The following is a 26,068-nucleotide window of genomic DNA, read 5'->3' as shown; positions in this document are numbered from 1 at the left end:
CATTCTGTCTGTCTCTTGCTCACCCCGCCACAGCTATATAGTTCTTTGGCAGTTAGTTAATACTAGAGCCTGACCGATATGGGATTTTTGAGACCGAAAATTCACTGATTACCGATATGGTGGCTGATATATTTAATTTTTGAGCTGGAATGAAAACAGACCTTTTCTATGTGGATTTTTCACCGATTTTGCACCGATATGACTATGCAAAGGTACTCAGAAGGCTGATTTCTTAAACAAATATTTTTTATCAAAGAATATGACATTGTTATTATACATTGTCAACAAATTCTAGAAATGAACACTGAGAAAATAAAGAATAAATAAAAATACAATAAATAGCTATATAAACATCAGCACTGTTTAGTATCAGTTAAATGCTTACCATTAAAATAAAGAATAAATAAAAATAAAATAAATAGCTAAATAAACATCAGTATTACTGTTAAGTATGACAGTAAATGCTGACTATATTAATACTGCTGAGTCAAGATAAATAGATAAGCAGTGGTGTTCGTGAATCCTGAACAAAACAGTTTGGTGAATACGTTTACTCATTAGCTTCCACTCAGCTGACAACAATAGTTTCCATCCACTTTTCGCGCTATTTTATTATTGACAAATTGAAAATGCGTAAAAAAAAGTTTGGGAAATTTGCCGTCTTCTGCCTGTTTCCATTCAAATGGCCTTTTATCGATAAAAATGGTGTGCGTGATGACGTCATGCCTAAAAAAAACACTTTGTCGCATAAGTTTTGGTTCATCCCAAAAGAAATGTGCCCTTAAGCTGTTTCCATACAGAAATGTGTGTTTATCGCTAATTCACCTCCCAGATGTCCCTAATGTTTTTTCCTCAGAAGTCTTTGTAAAATGGGGAGGAGAGTATTGAGACAATTCATTGAAATGAACCAGCTAACTGTCATTTTAATTTCACAAATAAATTAAATCAGAAGAGGAGGAATTGCAATCAAAAGGGAGCTGTTGCCCTTCTGATAGGACTGTAATATTGGTCCTGATGTTGCGCCTATCGCAGGTTGCCACCGGTTCTGACCCGAAAGCGAATCGTCATGGCACTGTTCAAGCTGGCAACCTGCACCAAGTAGTGGGGGAAATTTTCGGTCTTAGTATAAGGACCATCCATCGATGAGCATATGCAGTGTGCACAGCTATTAAAGAAACATTGATGCGGTGTAATATCAGGGTTTACATATGATACATTCCTGGTATTCAATAGGCTATTTTGAACAATAATCTAATCTAAAGCATCGCCATCACAACTGCATTATGTCCCGCATATTTGTCCCACAACTTTTACCGACCAACTGAACTTGATTATCATCTAAAATTAATTTTAGCATCATAATGCAATTTACATTTTCTGAAGAAGCTCAGCAAATGCGATCCGAGGTAAAGAGGATTCGATTTAAAATATTTAAAAGTTTTAAAAGGTTCAAAAGCTCATTTTCTGAAAGTGAACCCCGCATTGGACAAATAGTTCTGATAGTTTATAGTATTGAAGTGTAGAAAATGTCATTCAGCCGACTTTATTCGTCTGCAGAACAGGGTACGGCTAATTTAAGTTTGTGTAAAGAAAAGGCATAAATAGATCTAAAAGTATAATTTTTTTCGTTTGGTAATTTATTTAATTTAATACAGGGAATTTTGCCAGCATTTTTTTTTCAAAAGTAAGCTAAACAATAATTTAATATAATTGGGCTGTTAGTGTTCCAAAAAAGCACACTGAAGCTTTTCTTCTAGTATTGTGTATTTATTTTTAATTTAAAACATCTTTGTGCACAGAAATGATATGTTTTTTGTTTTGTGGGCTAATTCCGTGACTGCCGTCTAAAGCAAATTTAATAAATAAACGGATGGCTACCACGATTAAATTAATCGCAAAGAGTGGCCATTCATTTGTTCTCCGTCTACTTGTCAGTGTGCATGATACGAGATATTTGTGTTGGCACTCCTGGGATTGTCATGTTTGCAGTGATTGGATCTTTATGCCGTTCAGATCAATCCATAATCACGTACAATAAATTGGCTTTCAAGGATCCTATACCTTGTCGTCATGATTAACACAGGCTAACGATTGGGGTAAATTCTGTCATGTGACACTACATTTATGCGTTAATGCCAATTTTCTTGACAAAAAGTGTTTCCAAACCAGTTTTTTGCGACATTTGATGTATCAACATAGAGTTCATGTGCTAGAGTTAAATGGAAAAATATTATGTCGACACTTAGCGATAATTTGCGTTTCCATCAGCTTTATTTTGATGCGCTAAAACTTTTTTCACAAAATATTCTTGGATTGAAACATAAGTAGCTACGTGATTAGCTAGTTAGCTATAAGCTCGTTGTCAGTAAAAGACGGACGTTGTTTATTTTACTTTCCAGCATTGTGTCTCACCAACTACGTAACAACATAGCATGAAATCAACACTCATCAGACACAATCCACCACTGCACCGTTGTCTGCTGAGCTGCAAAAAGATGCTCTCTTACCTTTCAGTCTGCTACATTACTGACTGCACTGACAAACTATAGCTGGAAATATATAACAGCAAACAGACATGAGTGACATGGTTGTCAGGGACATGGTTAATGTTTTATTAGTTATATTGAAAAGGGAAAATGATGGGGTCATTGTTTAAGTTTCCAGTATATATTTCACAAACTAGTTAATTTACCAACATACAGCTCAACTCCGCCCTGTCTGCAGACCCACCGTCAGCTCAGCTCTGTAAACAATGGAGTCGGAGCGCACTCTGCTGGACAAACTACGTAATGACACCAATTCTAAAGCATTGTTTTCTGCATTATATGTTCTGAAAAAAGTTTTCATATCGGCGCATATCGGTAAAATATACGACAATACCAATATATCAGTGAAAGGCTAATATCGGCCGATAATATCGGCCGGGCACTAGTTAATACTTTGTGTCTTACTAGAGGTGTGACAACAAAGTTTTTGCTGCTGAAGCTGCACAGATTTATCACCATGTTATTCACAAACATTCATATTGTTCGACTGATTGTTCGTTAAAGCTAGCCCCATATATACATTATACCCAGATTTAGCAGTAGTTAAGCGTATAAGCAGAGTTTGTAGTAAAATATTAATTGCCTCCCCTTGCTTGTGACTTTGAAACTGGCCTACCTGAGCCAGATGGCCCTTACCTTTCCATAATGACTGACATATTCAACAAGGGCAATGTAAAAACGTCCCCCTTCTCTGTTAAGTTCAGCACGCCCCAGCATACAAAACGAAGTTCTAGATTTTTATGGCCAGTGTTTAGTGATACCCCGGCACAAAAGATCAGTTAACAAAAGTTAGATATACAAAGTCAGAAGTTTACATACACTTAATTTGAAGTCATCAAAACTCATTTTTTAACCACTCCACAGATTTTATACTATAGTTTTGGCAAGTCGTTTAGGACATCTACTTTGTGCATGACACAAGAAATCTTTCCAACAATTGTTTACATACAGATTGTTTCACTTTTAATTGACTATATCACAATTCCAGTGAGTCAGAAGTTTACATACACTAAGTTAACTGTGCCTTTAAGCAGCTTGGAAAATTCCAGAAAATGTCAAGTCTTTAGATAATTAGACAATTAGCTTCTGATAGAAGGTGTACTGAATTGGAGGTGTACCTGTGGATGTATTTTAAGGCCTACCTTCAAACTCAGTACCTCTTTGCTTGACATCATGGGAAAATCAAAAGAAATCAGCCAAGACCTAAGAAAAACAATTGTGGACCTCCACAAGTCTGGTTCATCCTTGGGAGCAATTTCCAAATGCCTGAAGGTACCACGTTCATCTAAACAAACAAAATTATGCATAGGACCATGCAGCCATCATACCGCTCAGGAAGGAGATGCTTTTTGTCTCCTAGAGATGTACGTAGTTTGGTGCAAAAAGTGCAGATCAATTCCAGAACAACAGCAAAGGACCTTGTGAAGATGCTGGAGGAAACAGGCTGAGAAGTATCTATATCCACATTAAAACGAGTCCTATATAGACATAATCTAAAAGGCTGCTCAGTAAGGATGCCATTAAACCGCCATTTAAAAGCCAGACTACAGTTTGCAAGTGCACATGGGGACAAAGCTCTTACTTTTTGGGGAAGTGTCCAATGGTCTGATGAAACAAAAATTGAAATGTTTGGCCATTATGAACAGTGTTATGTTTGGAGAAAAAAGGGTGAGGCTTGCAAGCCAAAGAACACCATCCCAACCGTGAAGCATGGGGGTGGCAGCATCATGCTGTGGGGGTGCTTTGCTGCAGGAGGAACTGGTGCACTTCACAAAATAGATGGCATCCTGTGGAAGGAACATTATGTGGATATATTGAAGCAACATCTCAAGACATCAGTCAGGAAGTTAAAGCTGGGTGGCAAATGGGTTTTCCAAATGGACAATGACCCCAAGCATACCTCCAAAGTTGTGGCAAAATGGCTTAAGGACAACAAAGTCAAGGTTTTGGAGTGGCCATCACAAAGCCCTGACCTCAGTCTGATAGAAAATTTGTGGGCAGAACTGAAAAAGTGTGTGCGAGCAAGGAGGCCTACAATCCTGACTCAGTTGCACCAGTTCTATCTGGAGGAATGGGCCAAAATTCCAGCAACTTATTGTGAGAAGCTTGTGAAAGGCTACCCAAAATGTTTGACCCAAGTTAAACAATTTAAATGCAATGCTACCAAATACTAACTAAGTGTATGTAAACTTCTGACCCACTGGAATTGTGATTATAGTCAATTAAAAGTGAAAAAATCTGTCTGTAAAAAAAAAATTGCTTGAAAAATTACTCGCGTCATACACAAAGTAGATGTCCTAAATGACTTGCCAAAACTACAGTTTGCTAATATTAAATCTGTGGAGTGGTTAAATAATGAGTTTTGTAGGGCCTTGGCCCACTCAAAATGGTAGCAGAGACCGCATGGCCCTTTGTTCTATAATGAAAGGAGAGACATTGAACTCGGTTTCCCAGGATCCTTCACAAATTCACAACTGGATGCGAAGTCCCACCCATGGACCCAGTCTCAAACGCCATTGGTCGAAAGCGGCCTACGACCGATGATGTCATCTTGTCAATAAAACCAGCGGACAGATGTAGTTCGACCTCTCTGTGCTAAGCTCTGCCTGGCTGTTAAGGGACATCTGTACTGTGCATGTACTGAAGGAGTTTTCCCTCCGTTTTGGACTGAGAACAAAGAGACCACGTTTTTCTAACCTCACCATTTGGCCACGGTAAAGATTAACTTAGCTTTGTTCAAGTTTTATAGTATACTTATAACAACCGGTTCAGTTTCACTGTAAAGCAACAGTGAATTTATTTTGAAAAACGGAAATGCGACCAGTTTCCCTTCTCCCTCTTTTTCATTCAACGTTGAATACCTTCTACATTCTTCTCCATCGCTGGATCCGAAGAATAAAGCAGAGAAGCGTCTTTTCGCTGAAGTGTGTAAGACAAGGGACCATCCAGACCGTTTCTCCTGACCGCTCAATGCAACAGGAATTCCAACGGACAACCCTACTGAAATCACACAGGATTTCCCAAGTAAGGCTTGATATCTGGGCAGATTTAGTTTAGAAACTGTGATTTTTTTTTTTTTTCTTGTGAAACTAAATCGTATTTTTGATTCTAAATGCTGATGTTTTGAGTATATTTGTATGTTAAACTCTGCTCGCTGTTTCGAGTTGGGAGATTTGTGTTTAGTTTTCTTTTGGGGTTATGTTTGTTTTGTTGAGTGATCTGAACTAGTAATTCAGTCCCACTGTTACGAGCGGTTACCCTTAATTAAATTGCATGCACTTTTCCTCTCTCTCTCGCTCTCATATTCTTTCTCTCACTGATATTCATTGAGTGAGCGGCGCCGTGGTTTATGTTCAACTCAGGCTGGTGAACAAAATTCTCCTGCCTGTTTCGTCAGTTCCTTTGTGTGTCCGCTCATTTCCACCCTCACGTGGTATCAGCTCCATTTTGGGTCTAACCCTCCATTTTGAACCTGATCCTCCATTTTGATTCCTTTGTTACCACATCTGGACACACACACACACACACAAGCATATAGCTCCACTGTTAGTTTAGGATTTCCTTGATTTATTTTTTGGATTATATTCGGATAGTATTGGCTGTGTTCACTACTGCTTGATTATAATAAATCTTGTTATATTATAATAAGTACTTCTGTTTGTTTTTGTTTGTGTTGAAGCCAACCTCTGCCACGTCAAGAACTCCCAAGTTACCTCAGAGTACTGTTATTTTATTGGTGTTAGAAACTAACTGTAACTAGATTACTATTAGAGTTGTATAGCAATAATTTAACTAGTTTTTCCCTTTTTTGATTATTTTGATTAACAACTAAGATACTCAACCTACAGGGTAGATTTTGTTTTGTGAGACTCAATCAGTAACTTGCTATCATTTTTCTCTTTTCAAAGAGTGGTGCCCCGAGAATAGAATTTAATGAGTTAAATTCTATTTAATTATTATTTAATTGTTATTTAATTATTCCATAATTAATAACAATTAGTTATTGATTATTTCTGATAGTAAAACTGATTTAAACAACCAGTAGCACCTACAGTTTTAATGACTTCAACCTAAGTGTATGTAAACTTCTGACTTCAACTGTACGTCATACTGCATAGTCAGTGGAATTGTCAACAATGGCAACTATGGCATTCTGTTTTCAGAATGGTAAGGATTGAAACCTGTGGGAAATTATCTCTAACAGCTGTTCCGTTTCAGTGGGAGCTGGAGGGGGATAAAAAGGGTGTCCAGACTGCCGGAGGGGAGAGAGAGAGACACCTTTTTTATCCCCCTCCAGCTCTCACTGAAACGGAAAAGCTGTTAGAGATAATTTCCCACAGGTTTCAATCCTTACCGTTCTCCTCCTTCCAACCTCACTCTCCACAGATGTCGCTCGGCCACGCCCACATCACCACAACGTCAAAACACCAAATAGAACTACGCTCATCTAGGCACTTCACTGAGACTTCATTTTTTTTAAATGTATTACAGTCTACAGCCTCAGTGGATAATGCAATTAAAACGTGGTAGGCCTATGCACTGTACAAAATAAAACTGTAAATTAAGAACACAAAAAGAGGATTCAATAATGATGTGGATGAAAGATACTTTATTAAACATGAAAATAATATGCCGAAATTTGCAATGTAATAATGACAATGACAATAATAAACAGTTTCCTTAATTACTAAATGTTTCTTTGGCCGTCAAGTAATAAAGAGAGGTTACATGCTAAACAAATATATACAGCTCTAGAAAAAATTAAGAGACCACTGCAAAATTATCAGTTTCTCTGGATTTACTATTTATAGGTATGTGTTTGAGTAAAATGAAAATTTTTGTTTTATTCTATAAAGTACTGACAATATTTCTCCCAAATTTCAAATACAAGTATTATCATTTATAGCATTTATTTGCAGAAAATGACAACTGGTCAAAATAACAAAAAAGATGCAGTGTTTTCAGACCTTGAATAATGCAAAAGAAAACAAGTTCATATTTATTTTAAACAACACAATACTAATGTTTTAACTTAGGAAGAGTTCAGAAATCAATATTTTGTGGAATAACCCTGATTTTCAATCACAGCTTTCATGCGCCTTGGCATGCTCTCTACCAGTCTTTCACATACTGTTGGGTGACTTTATGCCACTCCTGGCGCAAAAATTCAAGCACCATGGCTTTGTTTGATGGCTTGTGGCCATCCATCTTCCTCTTGATCACATTCCAGAGGTTTTCAATGGGGTTCAGGTCTGGAGATTGGGCTGGCCTTGACAGGGTCTTGATCCGGTGGTCCTTCATCCACATCTTGATTGACCTGGCTATGTGGCATGGAGCATTGTCCTGCTGGAAAAATCAATCCTTAGAGTTTGGGAACATTGTCAGAGCAGAAGGAAGCAAGTTTTCTTCCAGGATAACCTTGTACGTGGCTAGATTCATGCATCCTTCACAAAGGCGAATCTACCCAATTCCAGCCTTGCTGAAGCATCCCCAGATCATCACCAATCCTCCACCTGGTTGTCTAATGGATAGACGGAGACCTGGAGAGGTCTTCAAGCCACAGTGTCTCGCACCCACTGTAAAATTTGGTGGAGGATCGGTGAGGATCTGGGGGTGCTTCAGCAAGGCTGGAATTGGGAAGATTCGTCGTTGTGAAGGATACATGAATCGAGCCACGTACAAGGTCTTTACCATTTATTCTCCAAAACTCACCACGTTTATTGCAGCTGAGCTATCTCTCTCATCAAGTAGCCAGATTTATCAGACAGTGTAAACATAAACCTGCTGTCTTTTGATGTTGCTCCAGTTTGTAAAGGCATGGTTTTAAATGAGATGACGAAAATAACCATATATTCATAAGACTATAGAAGCATATGCCTACATTGTAAAGACATAGGCTTACGTTTAACTGCGGGGTAAAATTAGTATCTTTGGATATTCACCTATGGTGCATAAGGGACCATCTGAAAATTCCACCCACAACTAAAACATCACTGGCGTCAGAGCAGTCATTTATTTGACTATTGACTTGCATGTTCTATCTAAAAAAAACGTTGTTATTTAAAAAATAAAACAAACAAACCAAAAATAAAAAATAACATTTCACAGGTTTTAGTAAATCGCCAGAGTGATGGCTGTGCATATGAATGTAGAGTATTCACTTATATTATGAAAAAAAAAAAAAATAAAATTAACAAAACATTATTTTCACATTCCAAAGGTTGTAGTAAGTTCCCAGTGGACAGACTGACTTACTACAGGTGAGATTTATCAGTCTATCTACTGGGAACTTATTACAACCTTTGGAATGTGAAAATAACATTTTGTTGATTTTGTTTTTTTTTTAAATTTTTTTTTTAATAATCTAATACTGTACTCATTATGGTCCTTTATCACAGCCCGCGTGTCGTCACATCCGGCTCTGAATAGTAGCGTACCAAACATCCGCCCATCGATCTGTCTATGGACGATTGCAGTTTTTCTAAATAAATTAAGCCAACTTGGATGCACTTGGCAGTAAACATCAGACATTTAATTGTTTCTTTGGATTAACACAGCACTTCACCATGTGTTATCTAGCAATTTAATGTGTAATAGTATCTAAGCGAGGTGATTATCAGCACAAAGTTTTCCTAGTTCACGAGGAGCTGAACGTGCTGTTCAGCTCACTCCCAGAGGATTATTGTGCTCAACTCAAGTCCGAAGAGACAGCGTTTAAGTGTTTTAATATCGTTGTTTTCAATATTGCAGCATGCTCATCTCCCGTTTGTGAATATAATACAGTTGTAGACACTGGGACATTTTCATCTTTATGTTTTATTTACATTGCATTCGGTCGCGACTCGCGAGTGGACACTTCAATTATCGTTCTCAAACAACAAGGATATAACGTTTACACGTTTACAACGATTAAACCAGTTAATTTCTTTAATCGGACTCTGGGATGGAAACATTTCTGTATTTGAACATTTTTAAATGGATCTTATATCATACATAGAGATTATATAAAGTAAGTACATGACAGAAATGTGATCATTATCATCACAAATACTCGTAGAATCTTTACTCGGAATATAGTTGTTTTTTTTTTGTGACTTACTGCATACCCCTGTCTTGTTCTAATGCTCTTTAATGTGTAAATGTACTCTTGTTTGTATTATATTCTTGCATTCCTCTAATAAAAAACTTACTTGACTTGACATAGTTTTTTTATACTTCATTATCCCTGAGTAATGATTGTAAGGTGAGGTAGGTCTGTTTAGATTAAGTATTTGAGATGAATTGTACATAAAATAGGCCATAATAATTCCACGCTATGTGCACTGCTATTAAAATAGACTGCAGCGGAAGTTGTTTATGCTACTAAGCGAAGCTTCCACTCTGCGACCGTGGAAGTGTGATAAAGGCCAATTGGATTTACTGTAAACATCTCAAATGTAGTATGTCAGTCTATCCACTGGGAACTTACTACAACCTTTGGAATGTGAAAATAACATTTTGGTGAACTATTATTTATTTTAAATAATCTAATACTGTATTCATATTATTGGACTTACTGTAAAAATCTCACTTGTAGTAACTCAGTCTTTTAACTGGCAACCTACTACAACATTTGGAATGTAAAAGTGTACTTTTAATGTTTATGTTTATCTTGCATGTCAACTGAATGAGTGATTGGACACTCATGTGTTTAATAGTGAGTGGAATTTTCAGATGGTCCCTTAAGTACACTAAGTAATGAAAGCACATCGGAGCATTTTCAGTCATAATTCTGCAGCCACATTGTGCAGTGTTTTATGCCTGTGTATTATAGTTATATACCATTTATATTTATATACCATAACATCAAGCCAAGTGTGCGAAATCTTTGCAAACTTGCCGCCTGCAGAGAGCGCAGGTACGAGAAACCGAATATCGAATAAATATCAAACCTAAAACTAACTTTACCCTGCTCTGGGAGCTTAGGTGTGAGGGACTTGCTCATCATGGAAATTATACTAAAGGAAGTTCATGAATGCCCGTCTCTCAAAAACTCGACCAGTGCATTTAAAATCAGCATTTACATAGACTTCACATTTGTCCGATAATAAAAGGCACACAAAACTGCTGAATATATGACCCAGTAGGTAAAGGCTTCCCATATTCCCATTCAAAAACATGGATGTCGGAATGACCTGAGCTTGAAATTAGTACTATTCACTGCCATGTAAATACTTATTGTCTTATATTAAATGTAATAATATCTTCCAATTTATTTGTTGTTATTGTTATTATTATTATTATTTATCATTTGTTATTTACTGTTGTAGTTGTTATAATTCACTGGCATGAATGCTCATCTGTCTTGGATGCACCCTACGCTAAGTCTGTATATTCCCTGAACCGCATCTTGCATTGTTCATCTAACTGCAATATGTAAAAATAAAAATAAACCGATTCTTTCAATAATCTTTTATGATTTCTCATTTCAAAAATGCACGAAACATTGATGTAAATTTAAAACACTTATTTAAAGCATTCAAACTATAGCTGCCTTAGATTAATTATTAGGACAAAAGGTGTCCCGTCTAGTCCACCGTGACGCGGTACATGACTAGTAAAATCGGGACTGACCCCGGTTTTAAAGTGACGTCTGGTCACCCTAATTGCGAATGCCATACCCAACTGCAGCCGATTCTCCAGTGCAGTGTGGACCACCAGTGCCCAACTAATCAGCTGCACTGCATGGTACCACTTACAAATGAATAAAACAAGTTGTGTGGCACGAAGAAGGATAACTGTGAAAAGACTTTGGCATACAGAGTGAGGGATTAATCTTAATAAACATCTTAATAATGTGTGTACGTGCGTGTGTCTCGCTTTATCAATTGCTTCGAGTGGCAATGATTGTACTAATGCTGAATCGCATTAAGACGAAACCCTGTCTGCATTTAGTGAACATTTTACGGTTATGTGTAGGCACTGTCTGGCTACTTGATGAGAGATATAGCTCAGCTGCAATAAATGTGGCGAGTTTTGGAGAATAAATGGTAAATAATTTAAAATTAACTGAGATGAATTCATCTCAACAATTAAAAAGCAGAGAACTTTTATTCTGTCTCACAGCATTGAGAAGACGACAGACAATCAGAAGAAAGGGGTGTTTCAGGTCCACCCATATGTGCGAATCAAATATTCAAGCCATATATTAGTGAAATCAAATAATCAAAATGCACAGTGTCCCATGGCTATTTTTCCAATTTCCTATTTTTTAACTTTAGCGTTAAATCGAAATTATGAAAAACAAGTAATTATTTATTTTTTAATATTGGTTTCGTAAACGAATAATGAAATAAGTTGTTTTTTGTTTTTCTGATTTTTAATTCCTAATTGAATATGAAATGAACAAGTGATGCACGGATTTTGTCTTGATGCCGCTTCCGATCTGATCAGCTGCACATGTGGCTTGCTTCAAATGAACGTGACAGGTTAACAACACAGAGACTGATATAAAAGACAGTGGTAATATTCCCAGTACCATTGTACACAGTGTGATTGCAGCTCAGCTTCGTCCATCATTTAGGTATACACCGGCTTAAGACCATAACTGGCCTTGGCGTGTGCATGTTGATGACCGGTCTCTTTTCTTTTGTATTTACCCATAAAAAAAGTGTAAAAAAAAAAAAGTGTTAGTTACATGACAGTTATGGGTGCTTCATTTCAAATCATGGAGAGGCTATATATGGGAGAATCAAACATCTGCCGCTCCTTTTGCCATGATGATTCAGATAGATCACTAATTATTGCTTTGTTCTGTGACGTGTTTCAAGTGTACTGCATCTATAGCCAACATCTAGCAAGCGATCATTTTGACAAACTTTGCTAGTTGAATTGTAATGATAAATTATTTCATATTGCTGCACTGCTCAGCATGACCCGCTAGAGGGTGTGTCTCTATCTGCAGGGGTTTATGAATATACACACAAATTGTTTGATATACAATGAGTACTTTCTAGATAAACTTGATAATTTATAGATAACTTTCTAGATAGACTTGGTTTAGATAATTCTTAGCCAGTGTAGGCATTCATTTTATTTTGCAGTTTTCTTATTCTATTATTTCTGAACATCTGTGTTTATTAGATTTTAATTTATTTTACATTTACACTCCTGAAAAGTTTTTATATACACTATATTGCCAAAAGTATACGCTCACCCATCCAAATAATTGAATTCATGTTTTCCAATCACTTCCATGGCCACAGGTGTATAAAATGAAGCACCTTGGCATGCAGACTGCTTCTACAAATATTTGTGAAAGAATGGGCCGCTCTCAGGAGCTCCATGAATTCCAGCGTGGTACTGTGATAGGATGCCACCTGTGCAACAAGTCCAGTCGTGAAATTTCCTCGCTACTAAATATTCCACAGTCAACTGTCAGTGGTATTATAACAAGCGATTGGGAATGACAGCAACTCAGCCACGAAGTGGTAGGCCACGTAAAATGACAGAGCGGGGTCAGCGGATGCTGAGGCACATAGTGCGCAGAGGTCGCCAACTTTCGACAGAGTCAATCGCTACAGACCTCCAAAGTTCATGTGGCCTTCAGATTAGCTCAAGAACAGTGCGAAGAGAGCTTCATGGAATGGGTTTCCATGGCCGAGCAGCTGCATCCAAGCCATACATCACCAAGTGCAATGCAAAGCGTCAGATGCAGTGGTGTAAAGCACGCCGCCACTGGACTCTAGAGCAGTGGAGACGCGTTCTCTGGAGTGACGAATCACGCTTCTCCATCTGGCAATCTGATGGACGAGTCTGGGTTTGGCAGTTGCCAGGAGAACGGTACTTGTCTGACTGCATTGTGCCAACTGTGAAGTTTGGTGGAGGGGGGATTATAGTGTGGGGTTGTTTTTCAGGAGCTGGGCTTGGCCCCTTAGTTCCAGTGAAAGGAACTCTGAATGCTTCAGCATACCAAGAGATTTTGGACAATTCCATGCTCCCAACTTTGTGGGAACAGTTTGGGGATGGCCCCTTCCTGTTCCAACATGACTGCGCACCAGTGCACAAAGCAAGGTCCATAAAGACATGGATGAGCGAGTTTGGTGTGGAAGAACTTGACTGGCCTGCACAGAGTCCTGACCTTAACCCGATAGAGCACCTTTGGGATGAATTAGAGCGAAGACTGTGAGCCAGGCCTTCTCGTCCAACATCAGTGTCTGACCTCACAAATGCGCTTCTGGAAGAATGGTCAAAAATTCCCATAAACACACTCCTAAACCTTGTGGAAAGCCTTCCCAGAAGAGTTGAAGCTGTTATAGCTGCAAAGGGTGGGCTGACATCATATTAAACCCTATGGATTAAGAATGGGATGTCACTTAAGTTCATATGCGTCTAAAGGCAGATGAGCGAATACTTTTGGCAATATAGTGTATATATATATATATATATATATATATATATATATATATATATATATAGTTCAGGTCCCTAAAGAAAATTAATCATGGTTTTACTATAGTAATATTGTAATAATCATGACTGAAGTAACCATGACTGCTGTCACCAGGGTTTTCTCAGCACAAATCATGATTTTGATACAACTAACCATGGTTTTACAACAGTAATACTGTAGTTTTCATATAGTAACCATGGTTTTACTATATTATAACCATGACAGTAACCATGTTGATTTTGTGGTTACTATGATTTTACTACAAATACCATGATTAAAATATGGTTACTGTAGTAAAACCATGATTTTTATTAAGGGCAAACCTGTTGAAGTGTTTGTTACCAAATCCAGTATTCTTACTTTGGATTTAGAAGTAATATATATATATATATATATATATATATATGTTTATTTTTTTTTTTTCTGAACATAGCAAATAACAAACCGTACCAAAACCGTGATACAAACCGAATCATGAGAAATTTAAACCGTTACACCTCTAATATATATATGTATAGTTATGTTATTGTCCTATAAAATCTGTACATTATAAATATCTTGAGATGAGGATACATTCATGGGAAACTACTTTGTAGTATCTTGTGTATATAGTGGCTTTTGGATGTAATTTAAAATTTTCCACTGTTTAAACAGAATATCTGCTAAAAGGGCAATGGACAACATCTTGTGTATTTCTGCGACTGGGGTAAAAGAAATGAAAAAACAGCGGTGCACACAACCACACTTGGAGAACCTCAAAACTACATCAATGTTACAAAATACTCATTAGTAAACAGGTAACAGTAACTTTACCAGAAAACGTAGCCTATTAAACACATAATGATCGGTAAACACCACATCCCCGAGTAATGTTCGATTCATAAAAGCATGACAGTGAATATATGCTTCAACAACCCTACCAGAAAACATATCCATGCATGATAACAAGTTAACAACTTTGCCAGACAGTTAACGATTAAACATTCATCTGGCATTCATCAAGCAGTAGTTTTCCCAGCCACCACACTCGCGTGACACTGCCGGTCCTTTTTTTTTTTCTGCTTATGGACAGTAAACTTGCAAGAATGACTGATGTAATCCCTACGATTTTGTGCCAAATCCAACCTGATGGCACAAAATTGTAATTTATTATTGTAGGCTTAATTGGGGTCAGGCAAAGACAGGGTTTTAAACAGATTTGTTAATGATAACTCAATTAGCTTATGACAGCAGGAAGCAGCAGTTTTAGCATATAGCCTGAATTTAAAAAGGACCAGGGCAGGGTTGCACCAGTTGTGCGTAAGTTCTCACGTAAGTTAGGATGTAAAGTTCACACTAAGGGCTTAGTAACTACTAGTTAGTTTGTAACTAAGTCAGTGCTTAATTTGGTTGCACCACCTGTTCTTAAGGCAAGACTTAACTAGTAGGTCGTAAGCTCTCCGTAAAGTGATGCGTAGTCGCATAATATGACGTTTACCTGTATTGATCCAATAAGCAGCCTTCAAATTTGTACACAGAAGTATTAAAAATCTGTGTATTTCAGTTTTATCTCATTACGGTTGATATTCAAACCTTGTTTGCCCCAGGGCCTGGTTGCAAGAAACCCCTTAGTGACAAAATCCTTAAAATTATAACTTGTTTTCTTAACCACTTTCTAAAAAGTGGTTTCTTGCATGTAGGTCCAGTTCTTTGGAATGAAACTTAGGGTGTGTTCACACTTGGCAGGTTTGGTTTGATTAAAACGAACTCTGGTGCAATTGCTCTGTTAGTGTGGTTCATTTGAGCGAGTGTGAACGCTGCCACCCGAACCTTGGTGCGCCCCAAACAAGCGGACCGAGACCGCCAGAATAGTGGGTCTCGATCCGCTTCCAAACGAACTCTTGTGCGGCTTGATTGATTATATGAACGCAACATGGATCAAAGACATCTAAACAGACCAAAAACAGGAAGTAATTTGCCTAATACTGACCTCAAGCATACCTGGTTCTTCTCATCATAGGAGCTATGTTGCCCATTACAGTTTGGTACAGGCGTCGGAACACGCCGTCAGCCATCCTTGCAGCATATCTTCGTTTGTGTGTGCAACGGAGGAATTTCTGGCACTGTTTTGACTGCTTTACACATTTGATTAGCTCTTCTTTGTTCTCAGCTGGTAAAAATACCACCATATATACATATATAAATATAACGAGCGCATTTCGCCCAGCAGCCAGCAATGTTTTGGATGTTCGGCAAGTTCCGTCACAAAATATACGTCATAAAAGCTGTCCAATTAGGTTGTGACTATTTCCTGATGCCTTTTGTTTTGTATCGTTAGGTTCGGTGTTAAAAATGCCAGTGTGAACGCTAAGCGAACCAGGACTAAATGTATCTTTTTTTTTTTTTGGTGTGAACACACCCTTAGTTCATGTTAATGTTGATGAATGCTTGTTGTTGCTTAAATAGAATAAAAGTACTGGACAACACAACATGCCTACATTTTTTTTCTTCATGTGTCCTGATGTTTTGATCTTTTATATTGATGCATGAAATAGATCTTGCGTAATATAAAGTGTCTGCGTTCATAAACTTGCATAGAGTATTTTTGGGCCTAAACCTCTCTCACATTGGAATGCTGTTCATACTGATATACTGGCACTGATCTTGTCTATTCCAAAGAGAAGAACTAAAATCACAGTTGAGCAGAAAAAGATAATGGAAAAGGCAGGCAGAAAGAAGGAAGAGAGTGAAAAGAAATAAGATAAGTGGGAAGGTAGGCAACCTTTTCCTGGCAACAGCCTCCCTTGCTTGTAAGTTCACTGTCATCATGATAGTATTGGCTGTGTCTCATTTGGAAGGCTGCGTCCTCCGGAGGTCGCATTTGTTGGCCGCATACGTCATCGAGGCTGTCTCGTGGAATTCGGAGGATGCAAGAGGTGTATCCTTCGTGGGCACTCACAACCCACAATTCTTTGCTTCAGCGGAAATGTCTAAAAAAAAATTACGCCAATTTACCCTTAAATATGATGTTCAAATGCAAGTAATGTTAATTCCCAAGTTGAAGTATTTCAGTAGATGGGTGCAGGGTATATAATATATATGATTAAAATAAAGTATTAGACTAAAAGTACACAGTCTCTTTACATCATTATAACGCTCCTAAAATGTACCTCATACCTTCCCTTCTAAAGGGACTTTGTTACCTTCTCGCTCGAAGCGCTCGCGCTTGTTAAAGAGTGGCGTGCTGTCATAGCAACCATGATACATTCCGTTTCCATTTGTCATACGAAGGCCGTCTCGTTTAAACGAAACTTGTTTAAAGGAGGACACTCGGTATACTGTAGCCTTCAAAGGACGTGTCCTACCTAGCACGCAGCCTTCCAAACGAGACACAGCCATTGTGATGGTATCCTCCCCTAAGAGAAACCTTGAAGAATCTACATCTATCAGGTAGGATTCCTGGAAAAATGTTTGCTTGTATACAAGTATTTGGAGTGTGAAGTCTTTTGTTTTTGCGCTGGAAGACGCCTGCTAATATGTTCAAACGAGGACCATAATACTGCTTGTAGCATGCACCTGACAGCACTTTAAAGCCAGCCTTGGACAATCCAGACTCAGGTCTGACAGAAATCATGAGATATCAGAAGATCTACTGAAGCTCGAGCAAAAGTATTCAGTTTTTTTCAGTTCACTCAAGTGCTTTTTGTATACAAAGTGTAAATCACTCTTCTTTGTCAACCTCTCATTCTCCCCTTAATGACAGTCTAATATCAACTGATACAATCTTAAAATTTGAAATTTGTTTCAAATTTGCAAGTCCTGTCCAGACAGAGGAGCAATGGGCAGCCGTTTGCTGAAGGATAGGTCAACAGGCTCATTTATCGACCAGCCCTGTGGCCCCATACAAACACGATCTGTCATTTCACCCCCACAGAGCTACAGCTACTCCATGTAATCAGAAACCCTCTGCTACAAATAAAACCATGTAGTGGGCTCCCACCCAGGCTTCTAGCTCTAAGCTGTTATGCCTTTTGTAGCCTTGAATTGAAGTTGATATACCATCTCTACCTTACACCAGCCACTACAATCCGGTCAAGATAGCCAGCTGTCACAATGTGTACTGTAATTACACACCTCGGGTGGACAATGTTTTATATCTAAGCAGTCACTGCAGTACCTGGACTGTATATTTATGTCAGTGGCCCCAAAAAGTATTTGGATACTTTTGAACACTTAAGTGTATGAATTTAATTTGCAACAATATATCAAACCAAATAGCATCTACAAAGAAATGATACAGTTCCTTTTATCAGAACTAGCTTAGCCATGTTTGCAATTACTGTACTTGAAACCAACTGGTCCTAGCAGAGTAACCACGGTGGAGTTCATCACACAAAGATGGACACAGTCTACTAACATTTGACAACCACAAAGTGAAAGAATACTTTTTGGCTTAATTATTTTAACACTGTTATGTCCCTCTGTCCACTTAGTGGCAGAATCCTTAGTTTTGAGTTTGTGTTTGGCTGGCCTACGTCTAGCCGTAGCTGGTTGCAACATAATTGGGGGCTCATTCAGGATGTTATGTTACAACCAACAACAGCAAGAATGGACCAGATATAGGCTTAAGGGGGTAGTTTAATCAGCAAAATTGTGTGAAAGAGACAAAAAATTTCCATAGACACCAAGAACAGCAAGCCAAGAGCCACACAGCAGTTGCCACATGGATGTTCTCCTCCTCTAACAAGTCTAACTGCTGTGTATTTATAGGGGAGCTCCTCTCCCTTGATGAGTTAGCACAGGTGTATTGCATCTGTAGTTCACTGAAAGAGAGGGAAAACAGCAAAGGCTGCCAGTAGGCTGCAGATTCCCAAAATGTAGGATGGCAGGGGAAGACTCTTGCTGATTTCAGAACGTCATACTACCATACTACTCTTACTACTGCTATGTCTGTCTATGGCAGAAATAGTAAGAGTTGTATGGTAGTATGCCATTCTGAACTTGGCCTCTGGCTGCATCCGAAAACATAGGCAGCTGACTTTCTGCCTAATCAGTTAATGGCTTAACCGGCAATGTTTTTGAAGGAATGGAACTCTTAAGGAAACTGGTCTCAGAACAGTTTGAAAAGCAACTTATTTTCATCCTACCTCCATATACAGCCTCCAAAGGCAGCTTTTTTTCTGTTTTTGGATACAGCCTGTTTCATTTAGAGGTATAGGGGCAGGGTTTGTTTGAAGTCAGTTTCTCTGATTTATCTAATCATGTAGCTCTTTCTTCATGAATATAAATCACTCTTCCCCTGCCATCCTACATCTGAAATTCATGCTTGGGGGTTGATAAAACGGTAGTACCGTCATGCAAAATGTCAAGCAGGAACGTTTCGCTGGCTAATCAGGTAGAACTTTCCTCATTAATGATCTTCCTCTGCGATCGTATGTTTTGGAAATTCGGCAGCAGGCTAGCCAAACCAAAACAGAAAGGGTGCTTCTCATTTCCTAAATTCTGCATCCTTGTTTCCTCGTTCCTCCGTCCTACAGCCCGTGACATGGAAACCGATCAAAGTCTGCCATCATAAACGATGTATCAATTCTCTAAATGCACCGCAAGGACAGAGGACGGAGGAAGCTTCCCAAGGACGCTTGTATGAGGAAACACCAGAGCATCCTATGAAAAAAAAACGTTTTGGTCGAAGCACCTGACGCACATATTAATTCTCCTCCCTTTTCACATCTGACACAATATTTTAAATTCAAGTTTAACCTTTGCAGTTTAAATAAACCATAATTGACACATCTCCTGACAGTCCTTGGATCTTTTCCACATTTCCAAAGAGGGTGTAGCTAGGAAGTGAGGAAAGGAAACGAGGATGCACAATATTAGAAATGAGAAGCACCCAAACTCAAAACTGAAAATTCTACCACCAAGTGGACAGAGGGACATAACAAGCACTACTGTATATTGTATATGGTATAATTTCAATCCTTACAAGCTTCTTTTTGTGAAATGTTTTGCTCGTATAATGCAAAAAGATATGCATCTGTTTTAATTTGTATGTGTGACTTAAGTGTCCAAACACTTAATGGGGCAACTGTATGACTATTATTTTTAGCTTTAGGTGTGCTCTTTATCTTTCATTCTTACATATACTCTTTTTAATAATAATAATGTTTAAAGCATGATTTTTAATCACCTTTTTTTATTTAAACCACTCAAAGAGGACTTCAAGACAATGTAGCATAATTTTCTATTTCGGCATCATTTTCTGTAAAGCTGCTTTGAAACTATGTGTGTTGTGAAAAGCGCTATACAAATAAAAAAATATTCTGATTTGACTTGACTTATTTTTATTTCTCTCGCTCTCTCTGTCTAGGACATGGACTTTGTGTGGTACTCCTGAGTATTTGGCTCCAGAAGTCATCCAGAGTAAAGGTCATGGGCGAGCAGTCGACTGGTGGGCTCTGGGTGTGCTCATCTTTGAAATGCTAGCAGGGTAAGACAACACTATGGTCACGTCCTAATAAACATTTAAAAGGATTAACAGAGATCCTATTTCCACCTGTTAAAATGACTTCACAGTATGTTTCTGTGACTTTCATGTGTATACTTGAAAATATGGAGAGCTTTTCTATTTTTTTAAATTTCCTGCTTTTTTTCCCCCCCAAGTATAATAGAACTGATCTATTGGGTACTTGACCAAAACAAGTCTTGAATAGATTCACTGTAAAAAAAAAAAAAAATTAAATTCCATTATGTGTGTCTCAGATGGTGTTTGTATGGGCTTGCGATCAGGTGAGATCACACATTGTCAAAGGCACACCACTAGAGGGCGATGGTGCAGTATTAGATGTTTAGCACCAAGAGCCCAAAGCTCCTTGTGCATTTCTCACCACAGATGGCCTCTTTCAGTGCTGTCTTGAGATTTATCCTCATTTCGATATTTATCCTTATTTGCTTAGGTGTTATCATTGCAGCATATATTCAGTGTGTGCACAAACTGTTATATTTATATGCACACAGATAATCTGCTGCATTTATAGTATCTCAGGAGACAGATGTGTTTCTTTTAATGACACTATCCTGATAAAAACAAAGCACAGTTACTACACATTTTGTCAAAATTGAAAATTGAAATTGAGTTTTTAAACTGTGAGTTGTCCTTTGACAGACTGTGCTCAGAGTCAGAAAGAAAATGGAGTTAGACTATTTTATAATCCACATTTGGTTGAACAAATTATTTGTATTTTTTTATTTTTTTAACTGCAGTGTTATCGTAGTTTCTGTGTTTTGGCTTTATAGGGTAATATAGATTAGATTTTTAATCAAATTTCTGGACAGCTATAGACTGGAACTGGACTCTCAGTGTAACATCTGTTGTGCAGAAGCAATAGCATTCATTTGGTCACAGGGACTCTAAAGCCAGTGTGAAAATAAACATTTATTTTCTCCTTCAGTCATTTTAAATGCTGTGGTGTGTATTCCGTCCAAGCTGCTTCATTCTCCCACCTGTGTGTTGCTGACTCTAAATCTGCCCCAGAGCTTTCACAGCCTCTCAAGTGGAGGAAAAAGTGACCCACCCTACTCATTCATCCCAGACCTCTTTTGAAGGCTCCTGTAAATAAGTGAGAGAGATATATATATAGAAAAAGAGACCTGGACCTTTTCTTTTTCCAAGACACAGACACGCAGACATGGCTTAGCTCACTCACAGACATACAAAAGCTCCCTTCACTGGTCTTTGCGTCTGCCTGGTTGTCACTCATGTGTCAAAGGTCTTGTGACTCTCTCTCTCATGGAAATGTAGCAAAGTTTTATGAAAATACTCCTCCTGGGCTTGACGATCAAAGAGTTTACAACCTTAAGGTAGTGACCGCGTGTGTGTGTGTGTGTGTGTGTGTGTGTGAGCAAATGTCTTGTGTGTGTGTGTGTGTGTGTGTGTGTGTATGTATGTGTGTGTTTCTGACTAAATTAGGGTAAAATGGTTAATGAAGAGGTGATCAATGATTTTATGCACTAAAATGCCAGTAGTTGTATTTTAGATTTAGGGATTGAGTTAGGGCTAGTTTATTCCAATTATAATTCAGGAACAATCAAGGCTAATAAGCATATAGATAGCTAGGTAAATGTGTGTATGGGTGTTTGAAAGACAGAGAGGGAGGTTGTGTTAATGTGCATGTGAAAGAGGTTCCTCTGAGAGTTGAGGAGGAAACTGAAGTCTCTCTCTAGACTCTACATGGAACACCTCCTTGATTTGCTCCAAAATTCATGTAAATTTGATGTAAACATTTCTTCCAAAGTTTTATATAACTGGCAACTCGGTAAACAAAAAAAGGCACTTTCTGTGTGTTTTGTTTTTCTGAAGACCATATTCATTTATCATAAGTCCTACAAAATTCTGTCATTAAAGGAAATGGGATTTTATTTCCTTTCTAACATCGCAGGAAAGTTTTAATACAAAAGGTGTTATTAGATTCGGCTTTTCTAGATAATAACAATCCATTCCCCTCATAGTTTTCTCTCTCCTGTCTCTTTTCTCATTCTCATTGGAATCTTGGCCTCACCTGTGCTGTTATGTAACAGTTTCAGTTTCATAATTCTCTTTTTTACCCTGTCACCAGCCACGGCTTACAGTAATACTAGAGACTAATATGTCACTCCTGTTCTCTCTGTCTGTTTCTCTCTCCTTCACTTTATTTCTCTTTTCCATCACCCAGGAGAAGGAATAGCTGAGTGTAAGTTCTATACTGTCAGTCCTGCTCAGTCCATTATGTGGAACCATCTTATTTTACTTATTTCAGTAAGCTACAGCTAGGTGTCTTTAACTCAAAAGGACACACATTTCTTCTAACTCTGTGGTTCTCAAAATGTACAGGCCAAGTGCCACCTTTAATCATTAGCCGTGTTTCCACTATCGGGCCAAATTAGGGCATGCTAGTGTGTGCCAGGGCCAGTTGCGTTCTCACTCTCACTTCTGGGGCTTTATCGTGCCTCCTCGGGGCTTCCTCGAGGCCAACAGCCAAGCACCTTTGGCTCACCGACTACCGTTGGGCCAAATAAGGCCAACTGGGGATTGAGGCGGGGTTAATGTCAAAAGCAGAGTTTTGCTGACTCAGGTCTCGCTTTCCACCAAAAAAAGACCAAAATATGCTAACAAACTGCAGCTTCAGTCTGTTAATTTCAAGGGCTAGCTAGACATGATACATCAGCTTGAGCTACCCTCTTACTTGTGAAATAGGCAGTGTGTGTGACGCTGGCACCAGGGCAGCATATTAAGGGTGGGTTATAGCGCAATGCTGTAGGGCTATTGCCCCGATGGTGGGAATGCAGAACGATTTTGGTCTCGCGGCTCGAGGTCCAAGGCTATTGGCCCCGGCTGACCAGTTGATAGCCCTGGCTCACACTGGCCCGATAGTGGAAACGTGGGCGATGAGAACATCCAAGCACCAACTAGTCACAAAAATTCCCCTCTTCGTTTTTCAGTATCAATTAAATCTTTGAATTTTTTTTTAATTTATTTTTTTTAGTTGTGACAGTGACTAACATATTGCTTAAAGTCAAATGGGTTTGGAACAACATTAAAGTGAGTAAATGAAGACAATTTTCCTTTTTGGAGTTTTTATTCAAAAGCTTGTGCATTTTATCTCTTTATGGTGATATGATACATTTTAATTACTATCAGTATTCCTGTAGTTCAGTCATGGTGCTGTGCCTTGACTAGCCATTTTGTAGATCTCTGGAAAGCACGTACAAGTGATCTTGGATCTGAAAAACACACACCACAATGAGAACATTTAGAAAGGATTTCAGTATAGTTTCACATTAATAAAATGTACATTCTGCGGTCCAATTCAAAACATTAATTTTAATATTTTGGGGAATTCTATCTTAAAACTTCTGTTTGTCTTGAAGCACCTAAAACTTATCTGTCAGACTGGTGATATTATTGATACCATGCTCAAAATGCTGAATCCAGTGTTTATAAAAGTTAAATACAGGCCACTCACGAAGCTTGCCTTCATGAAATAGAACATCCACATGCTGCTCACATTTTAAGGGTAAACAAAAGACAATTTTGCTTTTTGCATTTGTATATGCAGAGAGTCAGCGTGGCCACGACAGCAAGCAGCTTAAAACGGTCAAAACCTTGCCTGTTTACATACAGCATTGCAGAAGAATGTTGGCTATTCATTTGAGCCTTAGATGCACAATGCTATATTAAACATTTTTGTAGATCAGAAATAAAACATGGAAAAATAAAGATAGCAATGAAAAAGAAGATGGTTACAGTTGTTGTATTGTATATTTTTGGTGAACTCCGTGTACCACTGGTGGTTTGTGAATCAGTTTGAGAACTGGTCAGAGTTATCAAGGATTAAATGGCACAAGGTTGTTCTAAGATAAAACCAAATTTCAAATGAAGGGAAGGAAGGGGACTGGAAGCTGTCCTCTTTTCCTGTTCTGTGACTCTGAGCATTGTTCTGTTTCAGTCACTGCATAGTAGTCTTTACTGCTGACATTCAAGCTCCTTCATTTTCAGTGTTCTACGCCCTCATGAGACTTCAGGTGGTCACCTAGGAGCAGGGTCATTAGCGTATTTCAAGTTATCTCTAGCATTTAATGACTTTTTTCTGCGCCATAGGCATTAAACACAAGCACATTGCTTGGACAGTGGATGCTCAATGATTGTAATTAAGGAGTAATGGTTTACACGGCATGATTACGCAGCATCACGACCCGCACCAGCCGACTCCATGACAGCTTCTTCCCCCAAGCAATCAGACTTCTGAACTCTTGATCTCCCACGATCAAAATACATAGCACTGTACTTTATTACCCTTAATCTTATATCTCGCACCGGACTGTCATAAATTATATTATTATTATATTATATTCTCTCTTAACAACTGACTATCAACTGACAGCCTGAATGTCAATACAGTACAATACTGTACATTCTATATATACTATATATACTTTATAAATTGGTATATAAATTGGTATATGTCTCATCACTGTCACGACTGCTATGTTGATCGGAACTGCACACAAGAATTTCACACACCACTGCACTTGTGTATATGGCTGTGTGACAATAAAGTGATTTGATTTGATTTGATGTGCCGAAGAATCACTCTACCAGACATTAGGGAGCATACATCACATACTCGCACAAATGAGAAGGTGACAACAATTCGTCTCTCTACACTGAACAAAAAAATGCTGCGTGGTAGTTCACAGCCAAACAGATGGTGATTAATGTACTGTTATGTGAACAAAATTTTGGACCAATGAGATTTTACAGTGGGTGGAGCTACTCAGCTCAACACTGCAGATATAGGCCCTGTCCTAAATGGCACACTTGATGTGGACTTGTGGTCTTGTGGCCTTTATTTGCGCATTCCCGCAAAGTCCACGAGACCGTAGGGCATCCCATTTGACATTTTAGCGCTCTGAAAGGAGTGCTCGTGAGTGCCCCCTTTGCACCGTCAGTGCACCCTTCAGCTGAGCTCCCATCAGTGCGAGCTCCACAGCGGACTATTGCCCAACAGTCATCGCTACTGGTCCTCTCGACTAACCACAGTGGACTGTAGTTTCCGAGCTGGAGGAAAAAACATGGCGGATGAGGCGATGTCAATCAAGGATTACAACTTTTTTTAATAATCGTTTTTTACTGATTGACTCAATGGCGAATCACTTGCTAATCAGGTGTATATAGTATCACTTTTAATTCTGATGTGTAGAACTTGTTCAAAACGTTGTTTTATTTAATTTTCCAGAGATATGCAATTACTCCTATTCAATTTATTGAATAGTTTTTCTTGGGGAAGTGTTACTTTCATAAAAGTAAGTAACATAACATTAAACCTTTGCTACTGTTGTTTCAAAGAGGATTTTAGAGTCTCTAAAATATCAAGACAGAAGAGAATAATTTAATGCACATGGCTGTAGCTTGTAATATTGCTTATGTATTGGTATAGCAACATTTGGTCTAACAGTGATATTACCTGCAGAAGTGTGGCTGTATGTATTTTATAACTATTTTTGCGAATATATGGTGGTATTTTCTTTCTATAAATTTTACTGTGTTCTAAGCACCATCCATGTTTCTGAATCA

At 38.3% G+C, this 26,068-nt stretch overlaps 1 protein-coding gene across 2 annotated transcripts in view; it reads left to right on the top strand.

The window, feature by feature from the left end:
* Nucleotides 1-26,068, top strand: part of LOC127444316 (cAMP-dependent protein kinase catalytic subunit PRKX-like) — an 83,123-nt gene that overhangs the window by 35,222 nt on the left and 21,833 nt on the right. For both annotated transcript variants that reach the window (XR_007897796.1, XM_051703605.1), the window contains exon 4: nt 20,327-20,446. Coding sequence is in view for 1 of the 2 variants with exons in the window: in XM_051703605.1 (XP_051559565.1) it covers nt 20,327-20,446 (120 nt within the window). In the remaining variant the exon portion in view is untranslated. The remainder of the gene's footprint in view (nt 1-20,326; nt 20,447-26,068) is intronic.

The sequence above is a fragment of the Myxocyprinus asiaticus genome, chromosome 7 (assembly GCF_019703515.2).
Source record: "Myxocyprinus asiaticus isolate MX2 ecotype Aquarium Trade chromosome 7, UBuf_Myxa_2, whole genome shotgun sequence".
Lineage (NCBI taxonomy): Eukaryota > Metazoa > Chordata > Actinopteri > Cypriniformes > Catostomidae > Myxocyprinus > Myxocyprinus asiaticus.
Note: the sequence above shows the minus strand (reverse complement) of the source record. Positions and strands in the feature narration are given on the sequence as shown.